This window comes from Pinus tabuliformis, chromosome 8, assembly GCF_031772625.1.
Source record: "Pinus tabuliformis cultivar Carrire ecotype Pingquan chromosome 8, CPIR1, whole genome shotgun sequence".
Taxonomy (NCBI): Eukaryota; Viridiplantae; Streptophyta; class Pinopsida; order Pinales; family Pinaceae; genus Pinus; species Pinus tabuliformis.
Genome location: NC_142294.1, coordinates 1783017933 through 1783042774, shown reverse-complemented (window position 1 = coordinate 1783042774; position 24842 = coordinate 1783017933). Strand labels below are relative to the sequence as shown.

Sequence of the window (24842 nt, the reverse complement as noted above, 5' to 3'; positions counted from 1 at the left end):
TTAGTTAAAACTTATTTTTATATACTTAATTAAAAATCATTCCATCAAAAAACTATATCAAGAAATTTAGATTATACTTTTTAATATATTTTTTATAAAATATATCCGTTCAACTGTCACACGACAAAAATAACAACACAAGAGTCGGTAAACCAAAATCACTTCCTGTTTTTTTTAATGAGTTGTCATCCTTATCCTCATCATTTTTATTTTCCAAATTTTCTCTGCGTTGTCTAAAATATGAGTAGCTTCCTGCCATAACTGATCCTTCGCGCTCATTCTCTTTTGTCTGATCTCCAATCTCTCAACTCAAATAAGAGTATTAAATTTATTGTATTATCGAGACATCGAACGTTTGTTTGTTCGTGCGATTTGTGAGGCCATACCTTCGCTTTTAAGAGGTTCTGCTTTCAGTTTAATGCAGGAAATTGCAATATTCTCCAAAGAAAAGACCGATAACACTGTGCTGAATCGGCATATATGTGCTGGTTTATTACAACTAGTTCACCGCTATTTTACATGGGCTTTAGCTGAGCACGCCGGAAAACCAGAACGCTGAGTAGTTTCGATCCCGCTGGGGAGAAAAGCCGTAGTCTAACGAAGTCAGCCACAGTTTCAACACCATCAAAAAATGATTCAAGGCTCAAGTATTAGAATTTTTTGAAAAAATTCTAGCCAAATTCTGGCTAGAATTTTGTTGTCCTAGACAACATCGGGCAAAAATATTGCGATGGTTATGTTAAAAATATATTAGGTGGCCCAGGCAAGATGTTTTGGGAGAAACATGGTGTAAATCTGGACTTGGTGCTTGTTCCTACAGGGTTTCTTTTCTTGGTGGCCTACCATGTGTATCTCCTCTACAGAATCATGAAGTACCCCAATTCTACCGTTATAGGGTTCGAAAATGGTAACAGAATAGTCTGGGTACAGCAGATGATGAAGGTAATAATTACACTATTAAGTTTTTTTTTCTGAATTTTATCCCATTTTCTTTATTTTTCTAGGTTTTTGAATTCCTTATTTTTCTAGGGTTTTTAATTCCGCAATTGATTGTAGGATATGCCGAATAATACCGGACTGGCTCTTTCCGTGATATCAAGCAATTTATCATCTGCGACATTTCTGGCCAGTCTCTCCATAACTCTGTGCTCTTTCATCGGCACCATAGAGGGAATCGGCACAAGTGTCAGTAGCGGCCCCTCAAAAGGGCTGGTTGATGAAATAGTCTTTGGCCACAAGAGTGCCATAACGTCGTCTATCAAAAAAGGGAGCCTGCTGGTTTGTTTCATGGTTGCCTTCATATCGCATGTGCAAAGCATGCGGCATTACATTCATGTGAGCTTTCTCATCAGCACGCCAAATTCATGTGTTCCTGCAGATTACATAGAGAAGACTGTGATCAGAGCAAGTAATTTATGGTCTTTGGGGTTAAGGGCTTATTACTTTGTGTTTCCGCTTCTGCTGTGGATCGCTGGCCCCATAGCCATGTTTGTTTGCTCTCTGGGGATGATATCTTTTCTGTACTTTCTTGACTCTACAGAAAATCCTATTCCTCCTTTTGGGATCAAGTCTTCGTCTAAGCCTGTAGAAGGCCATAGATTGGATTATGGTCTCACGACCACATTCAACTTGAGAGAGAGAGTAATGGCAGGTTAGACAATCCAGAATAAAATTCTGGCCAGTTTTGATTTGTGACAATATAAATAAATTAAAGTTTTATATTTATATCGATTTAATTTTTATGAAACATTTTAAATATTATTAACAGTATACCTATACATAAATGCAGAAAAGTTGAGATTCAAATGGGGAAGCGCCAACTATTTTCAAACACATTTTATGCATAATCTAACATTTCTAGTTGATCCACTTAACATATATTCAACTACAATATTTGGAAATAATGTTGCTCTTACTTTCAAGCACACTTTAAGCATAATCTAATATTATTCTTTGGTCCACTTAACATATATTCAACTACTATATTATTGGAAGTATTGTTTCCATAATTTTCAAGCAGTGGTGACTTGCAATTGTGCCAGTTCTTAAGTTATTAGGTGTAATAGTTATTTTTTGAGTAGTTTAATTAACTATTGTATCATATATTTTTATATATTTTGGTTTTTCCATACCAATAAAATGTAATGTGATTTGTGTTTTTTCTCTATTAATAAAATGAAATGTAATTTGTGTATGACATTTCTCTTTATCATGGCATCAGATCTTCTTTGGGCTTGATTCTCTTGACGGAAAGCTAGAAAAATTTAAAATCTGTGAGAATTATTAATTCAATTAGCGGTAACTTAGATGTGTGTTTCTTTTTGTATTGTTCGTGTGGTTGTTCCCTTGTGTAGAGTTATAGATCGGTTCCGTGTAGATCTGTTTACAATTTGTAACTTCTTCAAGCGAAGAAAAAAACCCTTGTTAATATTGGAGTTGGAGGCTCAAAGACGAATCCTATGGACTCGCGTGTGGACCTACAGTAGTTGCGAGAAAGTGCTGATGCCTGTTGTTCAAATATCGTGTAGGGTACTGGCTACGCTCTTCAATTCTGCCCAGGACAAAATGGTCGCATGGATCTAAGAGCACGAAAAATTCTTTTAACGTGGATCAAATTGGTGGGAAAAAGAGCACGAAAATATTTTTTAACGTGGATCAAATTTGACAAGGAAAAAAGATCCAACGTGATTTGATACATTTGGTCTTAAACAAATTTGTAATGAAAACAATAAAAATTGAAGGCATCTTGCTACAAATTGGTGGGATTGGGTCTGTGTGGCGAGATTCCTCAAGACAATCCACTCAATTTTTTTTCCTGCTGCTACGTTTGCTCAAAACGACTATCTTTGTGGATCGCCTCTTCCTGTTTGTAGGAAAGGATGATTTAGTTCAGCCAAGAGATCCTGTCGCTGATCTACAGAATCTTTAGTAAAATCAACTTCTTTTAGGGTAGGTCACGAACTTGGTTATGGATTTTCTTTTCTAGTCACGTAGTGTCAATGTTGGGTGGGACAAGCCGCAATCTTTAAAATTGAGTTTTACATGCAAATGAATAAACATGCCCAACAAATACCTCAAACCAATATGATCACTCATCAGTACAAACCTCTTGCCAAGAGAATAATGCCTCCACATTTTTAATTAATGTATGATGGCTGCTAACTCAAGATCATGTGTCAGGTAGTCCTACTCATGCTTGTTTAATTTCCGTGACTCATAGCATGCCACCTATCCATCCTACATAAGGACTCCACCAAGTCCTTTCTTGTAAGCATTTGTGCATACTACAAACTCTTTGTCCGGGTTTGCATTCTATAGTATTGGTGCATGTGTCAACAACTTCTTAAGCTGCTCAAAACTAGCCTCGCACTCCTCTATCCATTCAAACTTCTTATCTTTCCTCTGCAATGTTGTGATAAGATAATCAATCTGCAAAAAGTTCCTAGTGAACCTCCTATAATAGCCTTCCAACCCCATGAAATATCTCACCTCATCCACACTCTTAGGAGCTACCCACTCCATGATGGCCCTTATCTTCTCTGGATCTAGTGCAAAGCCCCCCTTAGAGACAACATGCCCCAAGTAATGTATCTTAGTCTAAAAGAAACTACACTTGCTGTAGCATGTGCAAGGGGGTGGGGCATGTAAGGCAGGGCTTGGTTGCATGCGACCCATGCTTCAATCGAGGAAGGCTTGCTTTGCCGCGCTCTTACGGCTAGCTCAAGTGCTTGCTTTAGGGCTTTGATAATGAGATATATCTATTTGTATACGATATATAGGGTACGATCGATGCCCTAAGGCCCTATTTTTTGCGCCATTCCTAACCAGAGTCAGTTACCTACCGCTCCAATATAAGCTGCTAATTCACAAATCTACTAAAGGGTGAAAAGAGAATGGATCCTTTAGAGTTGCCCCTACATTGCGTGTCAAGTAGCCGTAAAACGCACGCAAATGGCCTTTCAGACAGGCATAGAGACAGAGATGTGCTTCAGAAGCTTCTCTTTCCTCTTCAATTTACTTATTGGGTGGGGGGGCTTTTGGTCGAGCACCATAGTCATTCAGCATTCACCGAGGGGATACATTGGGGGATAGAACCCTAAGTACTGTTATGAGGGTGAGGCGCTAAGCTTAGAATACAACAGATGCTCCCTCAACAACGTCAACACTTCTGCTAAATGATCAACATGCTCTTCCCCATTTTTAGATTATACCAATAATCGTCAATGAACACAATTAAAAACTTATCCAAATACAAACGCAACGCACTATTCATCAAGCACATAAATGTAGCTAGAGCATTAGTTAGGAAAAATGGAACTACAACAAACTCATAATGCCCATACCTAGTCTTGAAAGTTGTCTTGTAAATGTCCTCCTGTTACATGATGGTATCTAGATCTTAGATCAATCTTTAAGAACAATGTTGCTCCCATTAGCTGATTGAACAAGTCATCAATCCTTGGTAAAGGGTACCTTTTCTTGATGGTCAATTTCTTCAAATTCCTATAGTCAATGCATAATCTGAGAGTTCCATCTTTCTTCTTCACTAAAAATACCAGTGTGCCCTAAGGCGATACACTTGGCCTAATATATCCCTTTTCCAACATTTCCTACAGTTGTAACTTTAACTCTATCAACTCAAGTGTGCTCATATTGTAATGTGCTTTTGATGTTGGAGCTGCCCCTAGCACTAACTTAGTAGAAAATTCTATCTCCCTATGCGGTGGGAACTTTGTAATGTCTTAAGGAAATGCATCCTGAAACTGTTGTGGAACTAGGTACCTACTTAACAAATTTGCATCATATACCTCCTTATCTTTGCCACTAGAAATGCGAACTCCAAATAACATACACCCTTTCTTAGGACTACGCTTTGTCTACTTAGCTGTCACCATCCTAAATGGTGTGGCTTTCTTCTTACCCTGCAAAACTCTTGGTTCTCCATTGTCATCAACACACTCAATGGCTTTGTCATAAAAATCTACCTTGGTTCTATGAAGTTTCAACCAACACATGCACAACAAAATACTGTATGATCCCAACGGTAATACATTTAGATGTGCTGCAAGTAGGCATACATTCAAATCAAATGCACAAGCTTTTACCAAATGATGAACTCGCCTCTTTGTACCTGTTGCCAACTGCACTAACCAATATTTCACATGCAATTACTTACTCAAACCACACTTATCCAACAAGTTAGGACTAACATAGCTATAATTAGATTCAGGGTCAATCAAAATATAAATAACTTGATCACAAAGCTTACCATCCATCTCAATGATAGATGCCTGGTGCTCTGCCTGTCTATTATCCATGACTACATAAATACGAGGAATGGTCTGGCCCACATCCCCAATAGTTTGTGCCTCCCATTCATTGTATATATTAGGCCTACCACCCTGGTCCTACAAACAATATCTCCTAAGGTGTTCCTCACCACATGTCCAACACTCCAACTGACCAGTGCCCTCACCTCTATGATGCTACTATGACCCATGTCCCTATCTAGCTGCATTAAACTTCTTTTGCGGTGCCATATTTTCTTTCCCATCTGCATTTTGAGGCCTTTCTCTCTTAGGCTTTCATTTACCTTTACCTTTGTCTTTCCCTTTCCATCCTTGCTGAGATTCATTCTCGCTCATTGATTGTTCATAACAATTCTTCAATTCCCAATTACTTCCTCAAGTGACCTAGGCTCATCATACTCAATCCGATCTCTAAATGCTAATGGAAAACCACTAACAAATTGTTGAACTTTAGCCTTCTCATCTGTAAGATATGATACATACCTCAATAGCTCCAGAAACTTGGTCGTGTACTCTTCATCTATCATTGACCCCATCTTTAGCTCATAGAATTCTTTGGCCTTGCTGTTGTAGTACCTTTCTAACAAGTACTTCTTCCTAAAAAGCCTCTTGAACTCCCACCAACTCAAGTCATCCATCTTGATGTCTCTGACCTGCTTCACATCTTCCCACCAAATGTCTGCTTTACCTTTCAAGTTGAAGATAACTATTATGGCCTTCATATTATCTGTGTACTCATGCAACTCAAATAATTTGTTCATCCCAAGTATCCAAGCCTCTGCATCTTCTGGCTTCTTCACATATCCATCAAAAGTAGGTGGCTTTACTTTCTTTAATTTATCTGGAAAGTATCCCCTATCACTCCTCCTATAAGGATGAAAACGATGACGATGATGATGTCTGTGAGAACCAAAACTAAAATAGTACCTGTACTCATTACTCCTCCTATCCAGAGTGTCCAACAACCTACCATCTCTCACCGTGTCAACTCTATCTAACCTGTGTATACCAAGAGACCTACTGCCATATGCCCCATTAGTTCTTTCCTCATATCCATGTCTAATCTGAAGTGGCCCGTGTCGCTGCAATTCTAACAAACTCTGAAGAAGTATAGAATTAACCTCCACTTGTTTCTCTTGTTCCTGTATGATCCTGTCATCATATTCCTTACAACTCCTTATTTCTTCCTTCAAGCTTCTCAATGTATCTTCCAAATAAGAAGATTTCCTAACACGCTACTCATCTGATTCATAGGGAGAGTCCTTGTAGTCTACAATCATACTATTCATTTTGACCTTCCTTCTTGCAAGGCATAATATGTCAGATAAAAAATATCATAAAAAAATAGCGTACCTTAGTATAATTTGGGGAGGTTACCTCATCTTCAAGATCATCCAAATCATCATGATACATGTATAACATAATGATAACATCATATAGATATATACAAATAAATGCATCAACGCATAAACATCATTCTATTTAGAGTCCAATCATTAATGAGTGACCATATCGACTACACATACCATGACCTCATGCACGACAACAACAAAATTACGCCACTATACACATGGCCACATGTAACCATCAACAAGCATAAGCAATGCGTAAGCAACCACACACACAAATGGATGCATGTAATCAAGCATAAGCGAACAATACTTGTAACGAAACCTACAAGACTGATACATGTAACAAAACATACAAGAATGCAACCTAACATACATGAGTGTAACCAAGCAACATACAACAACATGTAAGCAACATATAACAACATGTAACTAGTCATATACTCCTAACGATGCACTCCACAATAACAAAATCAAGTTCTTCATGACAACATCACTACAACCATGATCAACATTATGAAATGCAACAAGCACATGGAATGAAAGTGTAAGAGACATGCAACTAACATGCATGCATGGATAATAAACAAACCATCTAGTCTGAGGGGTGAAGCATACTATGATACCTCTCTGTAACACCCTCCTACCACACCTACCTAAGTAACGATCCAATCGGGGTAAACATGTGACGAGAGGCTTCTATGGTTGGATTCAACCTCCTATGTGACCTTAAGGAAATGGAATCGATGTAAACACAACAAATAGACCTTCCACATTAGTTATGGGACCCTTGAGAACCATGCCAACAGCTCAGCAACCTTCCCTTGGGTCCCACAAAAACTTATGATCACTTTCCCTCTAGATGCTCTCATGCTATGGGATTGCTAGCATCCAAGGTCCTCTGGACGCTCTCATAGGCCTGCATGCCAGCATCCTGAGACCAATTTGTCCAATTCTGCACTAGCATCCCTGGGATTTGAGCAAATTTTTTCGGCTAAGTGCCCAGGTCACTGCCAAGCATGGAATGATATCTTAAGAGAAGTAAAATAACATGGAAATAATGAAATAGAAACAATTAGTTAAACAAGCCCTTAACCAAACCCCTACTAGCCATGATAGGAAGTTCGTCAAACATATCGTAAACATGTAATCTACAAGTGTAAACAACATAATTAAGCATATGGATCTCATACTTATATGAGAATTGCTAAGAAACATTTTCCCTCATGTCTTTTGCTGCATTATCATCTATTAGGTCATAGATACATTATACATTCATTTACAAGTAAAAACATACTAAGATCCATACATAGCTACTCTCATAAAAAAAACATATAATCAACATGGTAACAACAAAAATACCATAAATATACCAACCATAAAATCCACATATAAACCAATACATTTACACATGAAAACCAAGGGAATGAATTTCTTATTAATGAAGGAAAAAACTAATCGAATATGGGACTACCACGTTCCACCCAACCATAGATTGGCTAATCCAAGTCTCCCTTCAGCCAATCATCCCCGTGCCATATTCTGAGCATGAAGGTGGGACTCATAACCAACCGAAAAGAACCAAACACGAATGGATGCTACCGGAGTTCTCCACCTACACTGTGAGGAATTTGAGTGCCTCTTAGTCTCTTAGGATTTACCGTAATCCATAGTCCAATCCAGGGATCACTAGGTCCTACACCGAGACCCACTGTCTAGGCTCTACCATACATCCTATCCCGGGACAACGAAGCCCAATGGAGATAAATCCACCTTTTGGCTTTACCATATATCCCACCATTCACCAGAAAGGATTCCTAGGCCCACTGAGGCACATAATCCCAACTTTACTGCAACCCACAATATGGCTCAGGGGTTACTAGGCCAGTGGCTTTACCGTGATCCATAGTCTAGTTTAGGGACCACTAGGCCATGTGTTTGTCATTTTGGAGATCCACCTCACTCAACTTCAAATCCATTCGGCAATCCAGCTCAACTGAAGTATGAGAACCCATCTCATTAAGCTATGAGGAAATGGCAAGGCTAGGCTGAAAACACTATTACACCTAACAAAACCCATGCCATGAGAGAAAAAAGCCACTTGCAACACCATGCATGCCAAATCTAGCAAGGAAAATACATATGCAAATCGATCCCTGCAATGAATCCTACTCTAGCTACTTGATCCTGCCTTTCCCTACTTGATCTTTGCTTTCTCTTACCTTGTTTTCCTTTCTTGCTCCAATGCCAAAGTGCTCCAAGAAAACTCCATGTCTAAGAGTGAGAGAGAGATGGCTAGGCTGAAAACACTATTACACCTAGAAAAACCCATGCCATGAGAGAAAAAAGCCACATGCAACACCATGCATGCCAAATCTAGCAAGGAAAATATAGATGCAAATCAATGCCTACAATGAATCCTGCTCTAGCTACTTGATCCTACCTTTCCCTACTTGATCTTTGCTTCCTCTTACCTTGTTTTCCTTTCTTGCTCCGATGCCAAAGTGCCCCAAGAAAACTCCATGTCTAAGAGTGAGAGAGAGAGAGAGAATAATGAGAGAGCTCCAAAATTGAACTAACAAAAGGTTACCAACTTATCCTCATAAGCTTTTTTATTAATGAGACCTCTATTTTCTTCATTTTCCATTATTTTCCTTCATTTTTCTCTTCACATGCAACCTGTGACCTTTCACCTCCATTCTCTCCTAATTTTCATTATTTTCATAAATAAATGTGCCAAAAATGCCATTTTTCTTTTCCAAAGCCTTAGTCATTGCCTTTTCCAATTTCCTTAGCCATAAACAACCAAATGAACATCCCCTAGGATGTCTCGCCCAACATTCAGTTTGGAATAAGTGACCCATCAACCGTGGTTATTATTTTTTCCTCTATTAAGTTTTATTACATGGAATTTTCACTAGGGATGTTACAAGGCCTAAGGGGTCATGAAATTTCCAAAGGGAAAGATATTTCCCTCTAATGTAATTTGTATAAAAAATAGGCAAATTTATGTAAATACAAGTGTCTAGACACTAGAAATAAATGGACTATTAGGATATTATGTTTTTATGATGAGTGGGTGGTTATGGCCAAGTAGGCCTTTGTTAATTTAATAAGTGTCAGGTTGAGGTGTTAGGTTCTTCAAACAAATACCCCATTTGGTTTTTTTATGTTAGGATATTTTCTAGCCAGTAGGAGCTATACATGTATGTACAATTAGAGTCGATTTGGCTTATAGTGGAGTAGAGGTTAAGGAGCAGTTCTCAGGTAACAAAGAGAGCTTAGATAGAGAGCCCATGTAAACCCTTTGTAAGCATTTTTGTTCTGAGTAATATAATGGAGGTTTTATTCATATTCTAATGTTTTGTGTATTATATGTTTTATTCTTTGAAATATTTTCAATGTTGAATCAAACCCTAGGATTGGGTGTTAGTAATAACCCCTGCATTCGATCTTGTCTCTGGTGAATCTTAGGGTTTACATGCAACCCTTGCAATAGAAATCAAATTCAATAATTTGAGGGATGATCCAATCTTAGTGGAAGTGCCCCCTTTCACATAAGAGTCTTGTAGAAAGGACATGAGCACATTAGAGAACATATATTAGGGATTGGGGAAAGATGCCATGTGGAGAAATCAAGACCCAACCCTTGTTCTAATCAATTTGTGCTTAATTCTTGGTGATGAAAATGTAACCAAAAAAATGAGAGTGAAGGCACACAAATATCAGTGCAAAGTTCAAGAGGATGGTACATCATGCAGGAGAGGAGCACAAGAGTCGTCGATTCAACTAATGGTCCATAGCGACTGTGGGACCCCCTTCTCGGTTAATGTCCCAAGGGTACCCCCCTCACAAGCCATTGATTTCCTGATATAGGTTTCCATCGTTTGATCCATCGGGCAAAACTCTGAGTGGAATCACAAGTGCGGAGCCTCCGCCCCCCTCCCAACCGATCCCCCCTCTTTGCTTACATCATAGGGGGAGGCCCCTCATAATTCATTGTGTCCGTTGATATGTCGGAAAAATCAAGACTATTAATAGGAGGGCTCATTCCAAATGGAAGCCCAAGTTATTACCATGGTCGCTTGGGTGGTCGAGTAAGGTTCAAGCACATTGGGGTCAAGCCCTTAGTCAAATTTTAGAGTAACTATGGTTGGGAATGCCATATGAAAATTAGAAGGTTGGTCCATAAACACTGTTTTTCAGATTTGGTGTGAGCGTTGGATATTGTCCTTAAGGGGTTTAAGAACATAACATAGAGGAGCTAAATTTGAAGAAAGGGTTTTGGGGGAATAGAGAATAGCTTGGCTAGCTACATTAAGTTTCTTCTTATCCCAAAGGAAAAGTTCCATTTATTTATCACTATTTTCAAGTCCTTAATAATATTTCTGCATTCCATTTATCCTTTTTCAATGCTATAGATCAAGTTGAGATATTTGTATGCAGTTACTTTCTTTAAGCCATGATGAGCATACATGAAATTAATATAAATGATTTTTTTTTTTTACTTAATTATAATAACATAATTTTTTCATTGTTAACAATCATAACAATAAGAAAAAATCCTTAGGACCTTTAATCGATTCTTGGGAGAATATGGACTCCTCATCATAAAAAACATGATTGTTAGTGTAAAGAAGAAGAATGAATACTATGCTACCTAGAGATGTGCTAATAGTAAATACTCCTACTTCTTTGGGAAAAACTCTAACTTGTCGAAGTATATTCCAAAAAGAGTGGGGACAAAGGACAACTTTTCCTAATTCCTTTGATACTAATAATTTATTTTTTAACCATCACTTAGTGTTCCTAAAATTTTCAATAACATTCGCAAAAAAGTGGTAAACTTAAGAATAACGAGGAAATTTTTTAATCATTGCTTTAAAAAATAAGACGTATAATGGTTTAAATTCTAGGGCTAGAAAACTAAATTGAATAACTTGTGAATGTAAGAGATGTTTTTTGATTTAAATTCTTTAAAAACAAATCAAATTTATTTTTGTTAAAGGTTATGAAAATATTCTTCTATAATAGAAAATTAAACTTAAAAGTATATGATCGAAATGAAATTCAATTTAAAATATAAAATTTTCAAAATCTATTATTTAGATGTAAATAAAAATATGAAATATCACATAATCTATAATCTATATCACCTAAGTCATCCATTTAAATCTTAACCACTTCCCTATATCTAGAAATTATATTATATTTGAAAGAATAACTTTGGCGTAAATCACATTTAGACAGACATTTGTCCACGCCTTTCGAACAACAAGTGTGGTTCATCGTGAGGACAAGTTGAAGAAACAGATCCAGCTTAGCATGTTAAATAGTCGGAGGAGAGACTCCAATGGCTAAATCGACCAACGGCTAATTTTGACCTTAGGACCCAGGTCAAATTATTATTCATTAATTTATTATTATTATTATTTTTAATATTAATACATAAAATATTTTTAATGGTTAGTTTTAAAAACTAATTAATTAATTTATATATATATATATATATATATATATGAAAGTTATAATATTTGGTTATTAAGATAAAAGTTAGGATTAAAAAATAAATAAAATATTTTTAGTGGTTAGTTTAAGAAGATAGTTTAATAATTATTGTTAATAATATGATCATCATCATCATCATCATCATCATCATCATCATCATCATTGTTATATATATATATATATATATATATATATATATATGTTGTTAAGGAGGAGAATAATTTCAATGGTTAGCTTAAAAAGTAATTTATTTATTTATTTATTAATAATCATATATATATTAAAATCATAAAGTTAAGGTTAAAAATATAAATAATTTAAATGGTTAGTTAGAAAAGGTAATTTATTTAATTTAATTAAATTATTTATTATAATATATTAATAATATAGTCTTAATATAGGTATTTTTTTAATTAAATTATTTATTAAATATAGTTAATATTATATTAATAATATAGTCTTGATATTAATATATTAATAATATTAGTAGTCAAATTATTATTTATTAATTTAATATTATTATTATTATTTATGGAAATAAGTTAAATTAGGTAAAAATATATAGATAAATAAAATACTTTTAATGGTTAGGTTTAAAAACTTTAATTTAAGTTATTTATTTAAATTATATATATATATATATATATATATAAATATAAGAGTTATAATATTAGGTTATTAAGATAAAAGTTAGGATTAAAAATAATAAATAAAATACTTTTAGTGGTTAGTTTAAAAAGATAATTTACTTATTTATTTAAATTGTTTAATAGTCATTGTTAATATATATATATATATATATATATATACTAAAATTATAATAATAGGTTGTTAGGGACGAGAATAAAAGTAATTTATTAATTTATTTATTAATAAACTCTTATATATATATATATATATATATATATATATTAATTAAAACCATAAAGTTAGGGTTAAAAATATATAAATAAATAAAATAATTTAAATGGTTAGTTAGAAAAGGTAATTTATTTAATTTAATTTAATTATTTATTATTATATATTAATAATATAGTTTTAATATAGGTAATTTATTTATTTATTAAATATAATAGATATTAATAATATAGTGTTGATATTAGTATATTAATAATATTAGTAATATATTATATATATTAATAGAAATTAGTCTTAAAAAAAATACATAAATAAATAAATAAATTATATATATGTATATGTATATGTATATGTATATGTATATGTATATCTATATCTATATCTATATCTATATCTATATCTATATAAAAAATAAGAGTTCAAAAACAAGGAGGAGGCAGACAAACCGACTAAGAAGAGAGTGCTGGAATGCAGCACCTACTGATTTTCCAGCTACCATCTGAGATTGCTCGGCCTCTTTTCAATCTCTATAGCTTCCCTAAATTTACAATGATGGAACTGAGCAACTTTGGCAACAACCTTGGCCTCCTCAATACACACCTGATGCTTGGTCTTTTCCACATGCTCAGCCAATGCTGAAGACTTGGATCTCCCATGTCTTAGGTTGGCCGCATGTTCATAGATCCTTTGATGGATGGAGCATCCTGTTTCCCCAATATAGGGGGTCCCACATGAACAAGGGATCAAGTAGACACCCTTCATGTCCTTAGGATGTCCTTAGGGTTAAGGGGATCCTTCATCGATCGAAGGAATTGCAAATAGTGCTGAGGGGCCTAAAAATTAAGAGAATATCAAAAACCATATTCTCAACCTAATCTTAAGAGTTTCACTTATATGTAAAGACGAAAATAAGATCTACATATACTCATAAAGAACGAGGTTTGGAATATTACTTAGAAATATAGCTTAAATAATTCTTTTTAACATTAGTATTTTTAATTTTTTTCCTATATAGTGACTGAAATAAGATCTACGTATACTAAAAAAGAAATGGGGTTTAGAGTATTAGTTAGAAAGATAGTTTAAATAGTTCTTTTAATATTACTATTTTTAAAATTGCTTAATTAATTTTTCAAACATTACCATTTCCTAATAGTAGAACACGTCATTTATGTATACATAATATTTTAAGTTATTATATATATTATTTTTATTTAAATTATTTTAAAATATATATATATATATATATATATATATATTGAAATTTTTTATTTGAATTTAAGGTAGATAAAGATTTGTTGACTTTTTTTATTTTTAATTGACAGTTTAGATCGATTCTCAAGAAAATATGCTCATTTTACACTAATTCTCAAGGGAACATGCTCAGTATATGCTTAATCTAAATGCTTATCAACAGTTGTAGTGTGTTACAAAGTTTGTTACATTGCATTGGCTTTTAATAAATTTATAATTTTAGATTTGTGCCAAGTGGTTCCAATCCACCAATTTATTAGAGAGTTGAGATTATTCCAATTCTAATAAGTTCTTCCATGATAAATCCATCATTATAATTTATAACATTCATTTATATAAAAAAAATTATTTAGTAAAATGGCCCATTAATTTTAATAAATTTAAAAAATTAGATTCATGCCACATGGCTCTCGCCCACCAATTTCCTAGGAATTTGAGATTTTCCAATTCTAATAAATTCCTCCATGATAAGTTCCTCATTATTATTTATAACATTCATTTATATAACCAAAATTTTATTTAGCAAAATAGTCCATTTTACAATAAGATGTGTAATTTTTCTTTTTCAAATTAAAGTTGACCCATATCTATTTTATACATAGTTAATTAGCTAAATGTATGCACTAGTAATGTATTTTTAGTATTACAATAATTTTTTTTTATTATATTTATGAAACCTTAAACTATATTAAAAACATTAATATTTTTAATATAATTATATTAATTAATTTTTTTTATATACTTAATTAAAAAACATTTCATTAAAAAAACTATATCAAGAGAATTTAGACCTATACTTTTAATATATTTCTATATTCGTTCAATTGTCACACGACAAAGATAACAACACGAGAGTGGGTAAACCAAAATCACTTTTATTTGTTGTAATGAGTTGTCATCCTTACCCTCGTTATTTTTATTTTCCAATTTTTGTCTGCGTTGTCTAAAATATTAGTAGCTTCCTGCCATAACTGATCCTTCCTGCTCATCTCTTTTGTCTGATCTCTCAAATCAGAGTATTAAATTTATTGTATTATCGACACATCGAACGTTTGTTTGTTCGTGCGATTTGTGAGGCCATACCTTCGCTTTTAAGAGGTTCTGCTTTCAGTTTAATGCAGGAAATTGCAATATTCCCCAAAGAAAAGACAGATAACGGTATGCTGAATCGGCATATATATGGTGGTTGGTTACATCTAGTTCACCGTAATTTTACATGGGCTTTAGCTGAGCACCCCGGAAAACCAGAACGCTGAGTAGCTTCGATCCTGCTGGGGAGAAAAACCGTAGTCTAACGAAGTCAGCCACAGTTTCAACACCATCAAAAAATGATTCAAGGCTAAGTATTAGATTTTTTTGAAAAAATTCTAGCGAAATTCAGGCTAGAATTTTGGTGTCCTAGGCAACATCGGGCAAAAATATTGCGTTGGTTATGTTAAAAATATATTAGGTGGCTCAGGCAAGATGTTTTGGGAGAAACATGGTGTAAATCTGGACTTGGTGCTTGTTCCTACAGGGCTTCTTTCCTTGGTGGCCTACCATGTGTATCTCCTCTACAGAATCATGGAGTACCCCAATTCTACCGTTATAGGGTTCGAAAATGGTAACAGAATAGTCTGGGTACAGCAGATGATGAAGGTAATAATTACACTATTAAGTGTTTTTTCTGAATTTTATCCTATTTTCTTTATGTTTCTAGGTTTTAGAATTCCTTATTTTTCTAGGGTTTTGAATTCAGCAATTGACTGTAGGATATGCCGAATAATACCGGACTGGCTCTTTCCGTGTGTTGGAATGGTAATTCCAACTGCAGGCGGACAGGGACAGCGATGGCAGCCGACTCAGTCAGCACGCTGCATCCAAAAACCACCGAACGAAACCATAAAACCGTCCAGATCATATCGGCATATCGGCAAGTCGGCATATCGACGGGTTGGAGCATCGGAGGCAGGCAGTGGCAGCGATATGAATATCGCCGACGAGCGATCGCTGATATCGCATCGGCAAAGTCGAAGTGAAGGGATTATAAAGGAGCTTTTGTGTTTCCGACGAGCGATCGCCGATATCGCTATCGGCACATCGCTATCGGCAATGTCATAGGGTCGGGGTCTTTGACATGAGTAAAGTTGTGATGCGATGAAGGGCGGACCCGATGGCTTCCCAAAACCAAATTGTATAAGGTTTGTCTTTTCCGTTGACCGTCGTGGAGGAAACGCTGAGGCTTTTAATGCTGTTCGTATTGTTTGGTGGAGGCCTGTTTTAAATGGTTATGGGCATACGTCCCATTTATATTTTTTTATATATGCATTTACGTAAGTTTAGGTGTAGGCCATTTAATATGGTTATGGGCCACGTTAGTTTTTTTATTATGTTTTCATATATGGCTATGTGTGTAGTAGTTTTTAGTGTAGAGTGGCTGCGGGAGCATATAGTGTTGTGCGTGTTTCTTTTGGGTGAGGTGTATTGTGCCTGCGCACAATTTTTATGTAATTGTATTATGTTGTGGCTGCGCTCGGTGGAGCAAATTTTTGTTAACGCACAACAGTGCGAGATATGAATGAGGTGTGTATTCACAGCAGTGAAAAATGATGATGGTGTGGTAAAAGAAAAAGAAGAACCAGAGGATGTATGCACAGCAGTGCGAGAAAATATAGGAAGAACAGAGTTGTAATGTTTTTGTGATGTATTGCAAAACAGAGAAATAACAAAAACCATGTGTGGTTTTGTACAGAAGTGTATAAGGAAAATGGTGGAGCGCATTTGTATGCATATGTAAATTTTATTTTACAGCAGTAAAGTGTTTTTCACTGCAGTGAATGTAAAAGGGGATTTACAGCAGTAAACCCAGCTCAGTAATTTCTCAGGGTGAAAACAGAGTTTTTGTTTAATATTGTTTTTTGGTGAATTCCTCTCAGCAAAGAGGATGAATGTTTGTATGAGGCTTCATATTTTAAGCAATAGAAATGTTTTTATGCTGTGTAATGGACTGTTGTGAGTCATTTGGTTTTATTAGCTTCGCTGTGCAAAGGTCCTGGAAGAAATGAAACAGAGCATTGGCTCTGTGGTATTTGCTTGAATGGTTTTTGGTATTTTCCCATTGAAAAATACCCGACAGTGGTATCAGAGCTAGTCCAGGCTCTTTGAAGACTCAAAAAAGCTGAAGGAAGGTGTCGTTGCAGCAGTCAAACCTCTCCAGCAGTGTGAAGCCACAGCCAAAACAGTGAAGGTATTTTTCAAAGCTTTCCTTTCTGTTACTGTGAAAGAAACAGTCAGTGTTTTAAAAACACAGTCAAGTATTTTGGAATATAGTTAAGAATGGCAAGGTCAAAGAAGAAAGCCTCCAAGCCTGCTAAAAATGTGTCTCTCTCCTCTACTAAACTAGAAGGCAATCCATTAGAATACATTTTATTTGAAACCCCAAAGTTTCATGGAAACTTTGATGTATGGGAAATAATGATGAGGGCTTTCCTAATGTCTGAGGGGATTGAAGTCTGGGAGTCTGTGATTGATGATAGCAAGATGGATAAAGAATCCATGGAGTATGATGCACAAGCAACAAAACTAATCTTGGATGGACTCCCTGATTCTGTGAAGAGGAATCTAGGAAAATATACATCAGCAAAGGATATATGGGACAGACTGCATGACCTTCATGCAAAGGGAGCACTGACCATGACAATGAGTCAAGAAGAACCCATCATAGAAGCTGAAAATGAAAAGCTTGACCTCATCAAGCTTCAAGTAAAAGAAAGGGATGAAGAGCTTACCAAGCTGAAGAAGGAGCTTGACCAATGCAAGAAGAAACATCATGAAGAAGTCATATCTATGACAAATCAGCTGAATGAAGCAAAGAAGCAGGCAGATGCCTTGACAAGTCAACTTGAACAAAGACACAAGAGAGTGAATAAGCTTGTGGAAGAGATTGGACAGTACAAGGTAGAGGTCTCATCCCTTAAGTCCGAACTACAAGAAGCCAGGAAGCAGGCACAAGGAGCTGAAAAGAAAATGAAGAGCAGTCAAGCAAAAGATGAAGAAATCTCCAAAATGAAGACAGATATTATCTTCTTCAAAGTAGTAGCAGCTGAAGCTACTCGTAGCAAGGAAGAAACTGAGGGACAACTAGCAAAGAAAAATAATGAATGTGAAAAGTTAGAAGAAGAGATTGTCCTCCTCAGGAAGAAGGTTGAAGGGATGAACAAGATCATGAAGAGCTCTCAAGCTTTGGATGACATGCTCAGCTATCACAGATCTCCATTTGATAAATCAGGACTTGGGTATGTAGGTGAACCCTCAAACAAGGATGAGGATGCTTTAAGCAAAGGAGATGTGAAGAAGCCAGAAAGAGATGGTGATGCTCCTAGTTCCAACAAAGGCAAGGAGAAAAATGAAGGCTGCAATAGAAGAAATCCTGCTCCAAGAAGAAAACCAGCTCCAAGAAGCAATGTAGCTGATGTCAAAGAGGCAAGATGCAATGGTCATCAACAAAGAATCTCAAGGCAGCAAGGCTTCAGAAGTACATCAAGAAAACCTCCATCTCACAGGTACCAAAGTTCATTTTATGGTTATTGTTATGCTTGCTCAAACTTTGGTCATATGGCAAAAGATTGTAGAGCATTTCATGGAGATAGATGTTGTGGTCCCCGACAATCTCCAAGAAACAATTTTAGAAGAAATCATGAAATGTCATTCATGAAAAATGTTGAATGTTTCAAGTGTCATAACATTGGGCATATGGCACGTGACTGTAACTTGACATGGGCTCTTACACAAGCTAGACCCATGCAAAAAAAGAAAGTTACACAAGTATGGAGAAGAAAAGAAATACAGTGTGAAAGCCCCTTAAGCAATGCAGCTGATCTAAGTTTGTTTTGAGAAGAGTCTGCCAAAAGAAGACAAGCATACATTAGAGGGGAGCTTGTAATTTTTTTTTGTCGCTGAACTGTATTAACAGTCATTTGTTGATGGAGGATGTATTGCAGCGCAACAGTTGCAAATGAAATCTTTGTTAATCCCTCTGAAAGGTAATATGCAGCAGTGATGAAATCAACAATGCTTTTGCTTTGTGTTCATGCAATATGCACAGAAATGCATAAAGAAGAAAATATGCCAGCGCTGAAATGTAAAGAGCAGAAGCGAGATAAGAAGTGTGCAAAGCATGGAGACCCTCACAGCAGTGGGAAGATAGAGCATAAGACAGCAGTTTGGAATTTTTTCTTTTGGAGTACATGGATTAGAATGAACAACAGTTTTGAATTTTTGCATGGCAATGGAAGGTAGTTTCCTTCTATGTAATGTGAGAGAACATACTCATAGCAGAATGAGTGTAATGCACAACAGATGAAATGTTTTGTATTGGGAATGAAAATGCAAAGCAGTGAGAAGAAAATGAGAAGGCAAAACGCAGCAGAGCGTAAATGCCCAGTGGCTGAGAATGCAATGAAATTATTTCACACAACAGTAAAAAAAAAAAAATGTGTAATGTTTTTTTTATGCAATGCAGCATGCAAAGAAATGCATAAAGAAAAACAAGGACATCAGATTTTTAATGCACACTGGATGTATAAGAATGTGTGTGGCAGCAGAAAGCCAAAGGAATTGCACAGAAGTGCATTGTGTAAAAAAAATGAATTGAAGCAAGGGTGCATAAGAAAAGGTAGCAGCCTGTGTTATTTTTTGTGGAGAATGAAGTGCCAAAAGTATGGGCACACAGCAGTATGATGAAACAAAAGGCAGCGACAGTGAAAATTGCAGAGGCAATGCAGCAGCAAGAAGTTATGGACAGCAGCATGATGGCAAGAAGGAGAAGCACACAACAATACAAATAAAAAAAAATGCAGCAGCAAGAAGTTTTGAACAGCAGCACATGCAAAAGAAATTTTCCTTACAGCAGTAAAGGTAAATGTAATGAATTTGTTGTTCATTGAGTTGAAATGCAATATATGCAACAGCAGTGAATGCTTACACACAGCAGTGTAAATTTGTAAGGTGGGACAGAGTAATTGTTCCAGAAAAGACAGAGTATTTTGTCTTTGAAAAGTGCAGAAGCAGTGCAAGTGTAGACACAGCAGTGTGGGATAGACAAAGTAAAGAAGATGGCACAACAGTGCAGCAGAGAATATGCATCAACATAAGAGAACATTGTAATGAGTTTGCACACACAGCAGTGCAATGATTGTTTGTTTTGGAACTGCATTTGAAGCAGTCATTTGGTCAATCCCTCTATCAAGAGGATGATGCTTTTCAGCATAGTCATTGGTGAATCCCTCCGTGAGAGGAAGATGCTCTTTAGCATAGTTTGGTAAATCCCTCTGTCATGAGGAAGGTGCTCTTCAGCACATTGTAATGGTGAATCCCTCTGTCATGAGCAAGGTGCTCTTCAGCAAATTGTAATGGTGAATCCCTCTGTCATGAGGAAGGTGCTCTTAAGCACAGTTTCAGGTGAATCCCTCTATTAAGAGGAAGACAACTTTGCTTGTTTGTGAACTGCATCAGAAGCAGTTGGTGAATCCCTCTATGTGAGGAAGATGTCTTTGTAACAGAAGTTGGTGAATCCCTCGATGAGAGGAAGTGCTTGGGTAAGATTGAATGCCCAGCAGTTGAAATTAAAGGGGAGTGTTGGAATGGTAATTCCAACTGCAAGCGGACAGGGACAGCGATGGCAGCCGACTCAGTCAGCACGCTGCATCCAAAAACCACCGAACGAAACCATAAAACCGTCCAGATCATATCGGCATATCGGCAAGTCGACATATCGGCGGGTTGGAGCATCGGAGGCAGGCAGTGGCAGCGATATGAATATCGCCGACGAGCGATCGCCGATATCGCATCGGCAAAGTCAAAGTGAAGGAATTATAAAGGAGCTTTTGTGTTTCCGACGAGCGATCGCCGATATCGCTATCGGCACATCGCTATCGGCAATGTCATAGGGTCGGGGTCTTTGACATGAGTAAAGTTGTGATGCGATGAAGGGCGGACCCGATGGCTTTCCAAAACCAAATTGTATAAGGTTTGTCTTTTCCGTTGACCGCCGTGGAGGAAACGCTGAGGCTTTTAATGCTGTTCGTATTGTTTGGTGGAGGCCTGTTTTAAATGGTTATGGGCATACGTCCCATTTATATTTTTTTATATATGCATTTACGTAAGTTTAGGTGTAGGCCATTTAATATGGTTATGGGCCACGTTAGTTTTTTTATTATGTTTTCATATATGGCTATGTGTGTAGCAGTTTTTAGTGTAGAGTGGCTGCGGGAGCATATAGTGTTGTGCGTGTTTCTTTTGGGTGAGGTGTATTGTGCCTGCGCACAATTTTTATGTAATTGTATTATGTTGTGGCTGCGCTCGGTGGAGCAAATTTTTGTTAACGCACAACAATGCGAGATATGAATGAGGTGTGTATTCACAGCAGTGAAAAATGATGATGGTGCGGTAAAAGAAAAAGAAGAACTAGAGGATGTATGCACAGCAGTGCGAGAAAATATAGGAAGAACAGAGTTGTAATGTTTTTGTGATGTATTGCAAAACAGAGAAATAGCAAAAACCATGTGTGGTTTTGTACAGAAGTGTATAAGGAAAATGGTGGAGCGCATTTGTATGCATATGTAAATTTTATTTTACAGCAGTAAAGTGTTTTTCACTGCAGTGAATGTAAAAGGGGATTTACAGCAGTAAACCCAGCTCAGTAATTTCTCAGGGTGAAAACAGAGTTTTTGTTTAATATTGTTTTTTGGTGAATTCCTCTCAGCAAAGAGGATGAATGTTTGTATGAGGCTTCATATTTTAAGCAATAGAAATGTTTTTATGCTGTGTAATGGACTGTTGTGAGTCATTTGGTTTTATTAGCTTCGCTGTGCAAAGGTCATGGAAGAAATGAAACAGAGCATTGGCTCTGTGGTATTTGCTTGAATGGTTTTTGGTATTTTCCCATTGAAAAATACCCAACAAATATCAAGCAATTTATCATCTGCGACATTTCTGGCCAGCCTCTCCATAACTCTGTGCTCTTTCATCGGCACCATAGAGGGAATCGGCACAAGTTTCAGTAGCGGCCCCTCAAAAGGACCGGTTGATGAAATAATCTTTGGCCACAAGAGTGCCATAACGTCGTCTATCAAAAAAGGGAGCCTGCTGGTTTGTTTCATGGTTGCCTTCATATCGCATGTGCAAAGCATGCAGCATTACATTCATGTGAGCTTTCTCATCAGCACGCTCAAGTGTTCCAGCAGATTACATGGAGAAGACTGTGATCAGAGCAAGTAATTTACGGTCTTTGGGGTTAAGGGCTTATTACTTTGTGTTTCCGCTTCTGCTGTGGATCGCTGGACCCATAGCCATGTTCGTTTGCTCTCTGGGGATGATATCTTTTCTGTACTTTCTTGACTCTACGGAAAATCCTATCCCTCCTTTTGGGATCAAGTCTTCGTCTAAGCCTGTAGAAGGCCATAGATTGGATTATGGTCTCACGACCACATTCAACGTGAGAGAGAGTAATGGCAGGTTAGACAATCCAGAATAAAATTCTGGCCAGTTTTGATGTGTGACAATATAAATAAATTAAAGTTTTATATTTATATCAATTTAATTTTTATGAAATATTTTTAATATTATTAATAGTATACCTAAACATAAATGCAGAAAAGTTAAGATTCCAATGGAGAAGCACTCACTATTTTCAAACACATTTTATGAATGATCCAATATTACATATTTTCAACTACTATATATCCATTTAACATATTTTCAAATAATAAAGAAGTAATGTTTCCATGATTTTTAAGCACATTTTATGTATAATTTAATATTATTTTTTTGTCCATTTTACATATGTTCAACTATTATATATTATTGGAAGTAATGTTTCCATGACTTTCAAATAATAGTGACTTGCAATTATATCAATTCTTCAGTTATTAATTGTACCAGTGATTTTTAATAGTGTAATTCACTATTGTATCATGTATTCTTATATATTTTATTTTTTGAAATCAATAAAATGAAGTGTGATTTGTGTGTAACATTGTTCTCTATCAATAAAATAAAATGTGATTTGTGTGTGAAATTGCTCTCTATGGCAATCAGATCTTGTTCTCCCTTACCTGAAAGCCAAAAAGATGTAAGAGCTGTGAGAATTATTGATTCGATTAGCGATAAGTTAGATGTGTGGTTATTTTTGTATGGTTCGTGTGGTTATTCCTGTCTGTAGAGTTACAGATCGGTTCCTTATAGATCTGTTTACTGTTTGCAACTTCTTCAAGCGAGAAAAAACCTTGTTAAAAAAACCCTTGTTAATGTTGGAGTTGGAGGCTCATAAGACGAATCCTATGGACTCACGTGTGGACCTACAGTAGTTGCGAGCAAGTACTGATGCCTGTTGTTCGAATATCGTGTAGGGTACCTCGCTACGCTCTTCAATTCTGCCCAGGACACAATGGTCGCATGGATTAGAGAGCACGAAAATATTTCTCTAACAAATTGGTCCAGGGAAAACGATCCAACGTTTGATACATTTGGTCTTAGAAAAATTTAATAAAAACAGTAAAAGTTGAAGGCATCTTTCCATAAATTGGTGGGATTGCGGTCTGTGTGGCGAGATCCCTTAAGAGAATCCACTAATTTTTCTTTCCTGCTGCTACATTTGCTCAAAACGACTCTTTGTGGATCGCCTATCCGTGTTGGCAGGAAATGATGATTTAGTTCAGAAAAGAGATCCTGTTGCGGATCTACAGAATCTTTAATAAAATCTACTCGTTTAAGGGAAGGTCACGAACTTGGTTATGGATTTCTTGCTTATGGATTTTCTTTTCCAGTCACGTAGTGGCAATGTTGGGTGCGACAGGCTGCAATCTTTAAGATTGAGTTATGGCTCCAATTGGAATCGTTGTAAGAGAAACTCTGGATTAAATTCAGGCAAAAACAAATGCACAAGCACAGAGGTTTCGGTGGTTCTCTCCGATGTTCTAGTCTTGGGTCCCTTCCAACATCAAGTTTTTTTTCAAGTGCAGAATGCAAAGTTGAGAGATGTGGATCTCCCAACTGATTCGAGTTTTCTATGTTGTGTCCAAGTTGGTGGTGTAAGTTGTTGTTGTAAGAAATTTTAATGGTGTAGTTTTATTGTGCTATTATATTGTGCAAGAATTAAATATGCAAAACCATAAAGAAGAGGCTAATTATATAACAAAATAATATGATTTGTGGTGCTCCAGGAGTATTAGTCATCAGCATTAGTTTCAGGTAGTTTTTAATAAGGTTAAGTTAGTATGACTATTTTATGCAAGGTGAAGTTGTAGAATTGTTTGTCGAAGACATTCTGTGTCTAGAATGTTATCTTAGATAATTGATGAATATAGTGGAAGTCCACATATTTAACACATAGTGTCAATTCCATAGAATGGTTCAGTATCAAGACTTACCTGTTGTACCCCGGAAGGTTAAGAAGTGTCAATTCTGCAAAGTACATGGATGGTCGGAAGCGATTATGTCTTAAATGAATCAAGTGGGAAGCTCGAAAGTGTGGTGAAGAAAAGCGCTGAAACTATTATGTCTTAAATGAATCAAGTGGGAAGCTCGA

The 24842-nt window shown here is 36.1% G+C and overlaps 1 protein-coding gene and 1 pseudogene across 1 annotated transcript; both read left to right on the top strand.

Moving 5' to 3' along the window:
* The first annotated feature begins 440 nt into the window (after positions 1-440).
* LOC149243339 (uncharacterized) lies at positions 441-1688 on the top strand. The gene is made up of 2 exons (XM_089367798.1): positions 441-942; positions 1057-1688. The coding sequence occupies exons 1-2, from the start codon at positions 769-771 to the stop codon at positions 1654-1656; spliced, it is 774 nt and encodes a 257-aa protein (XP_089223924.1). The 5' UTR covers positions 441-768; the 3' UTR covers positions 1657-1688.
* A 14054-nt stretch (positions 1689-15742) lies between these two features.
* LOC149243338 (uncharacterized) overlaps positions 15743-24842 on the top strand; it is a 28021-nt pseudogene continuing 18921 nt past the window's right edge.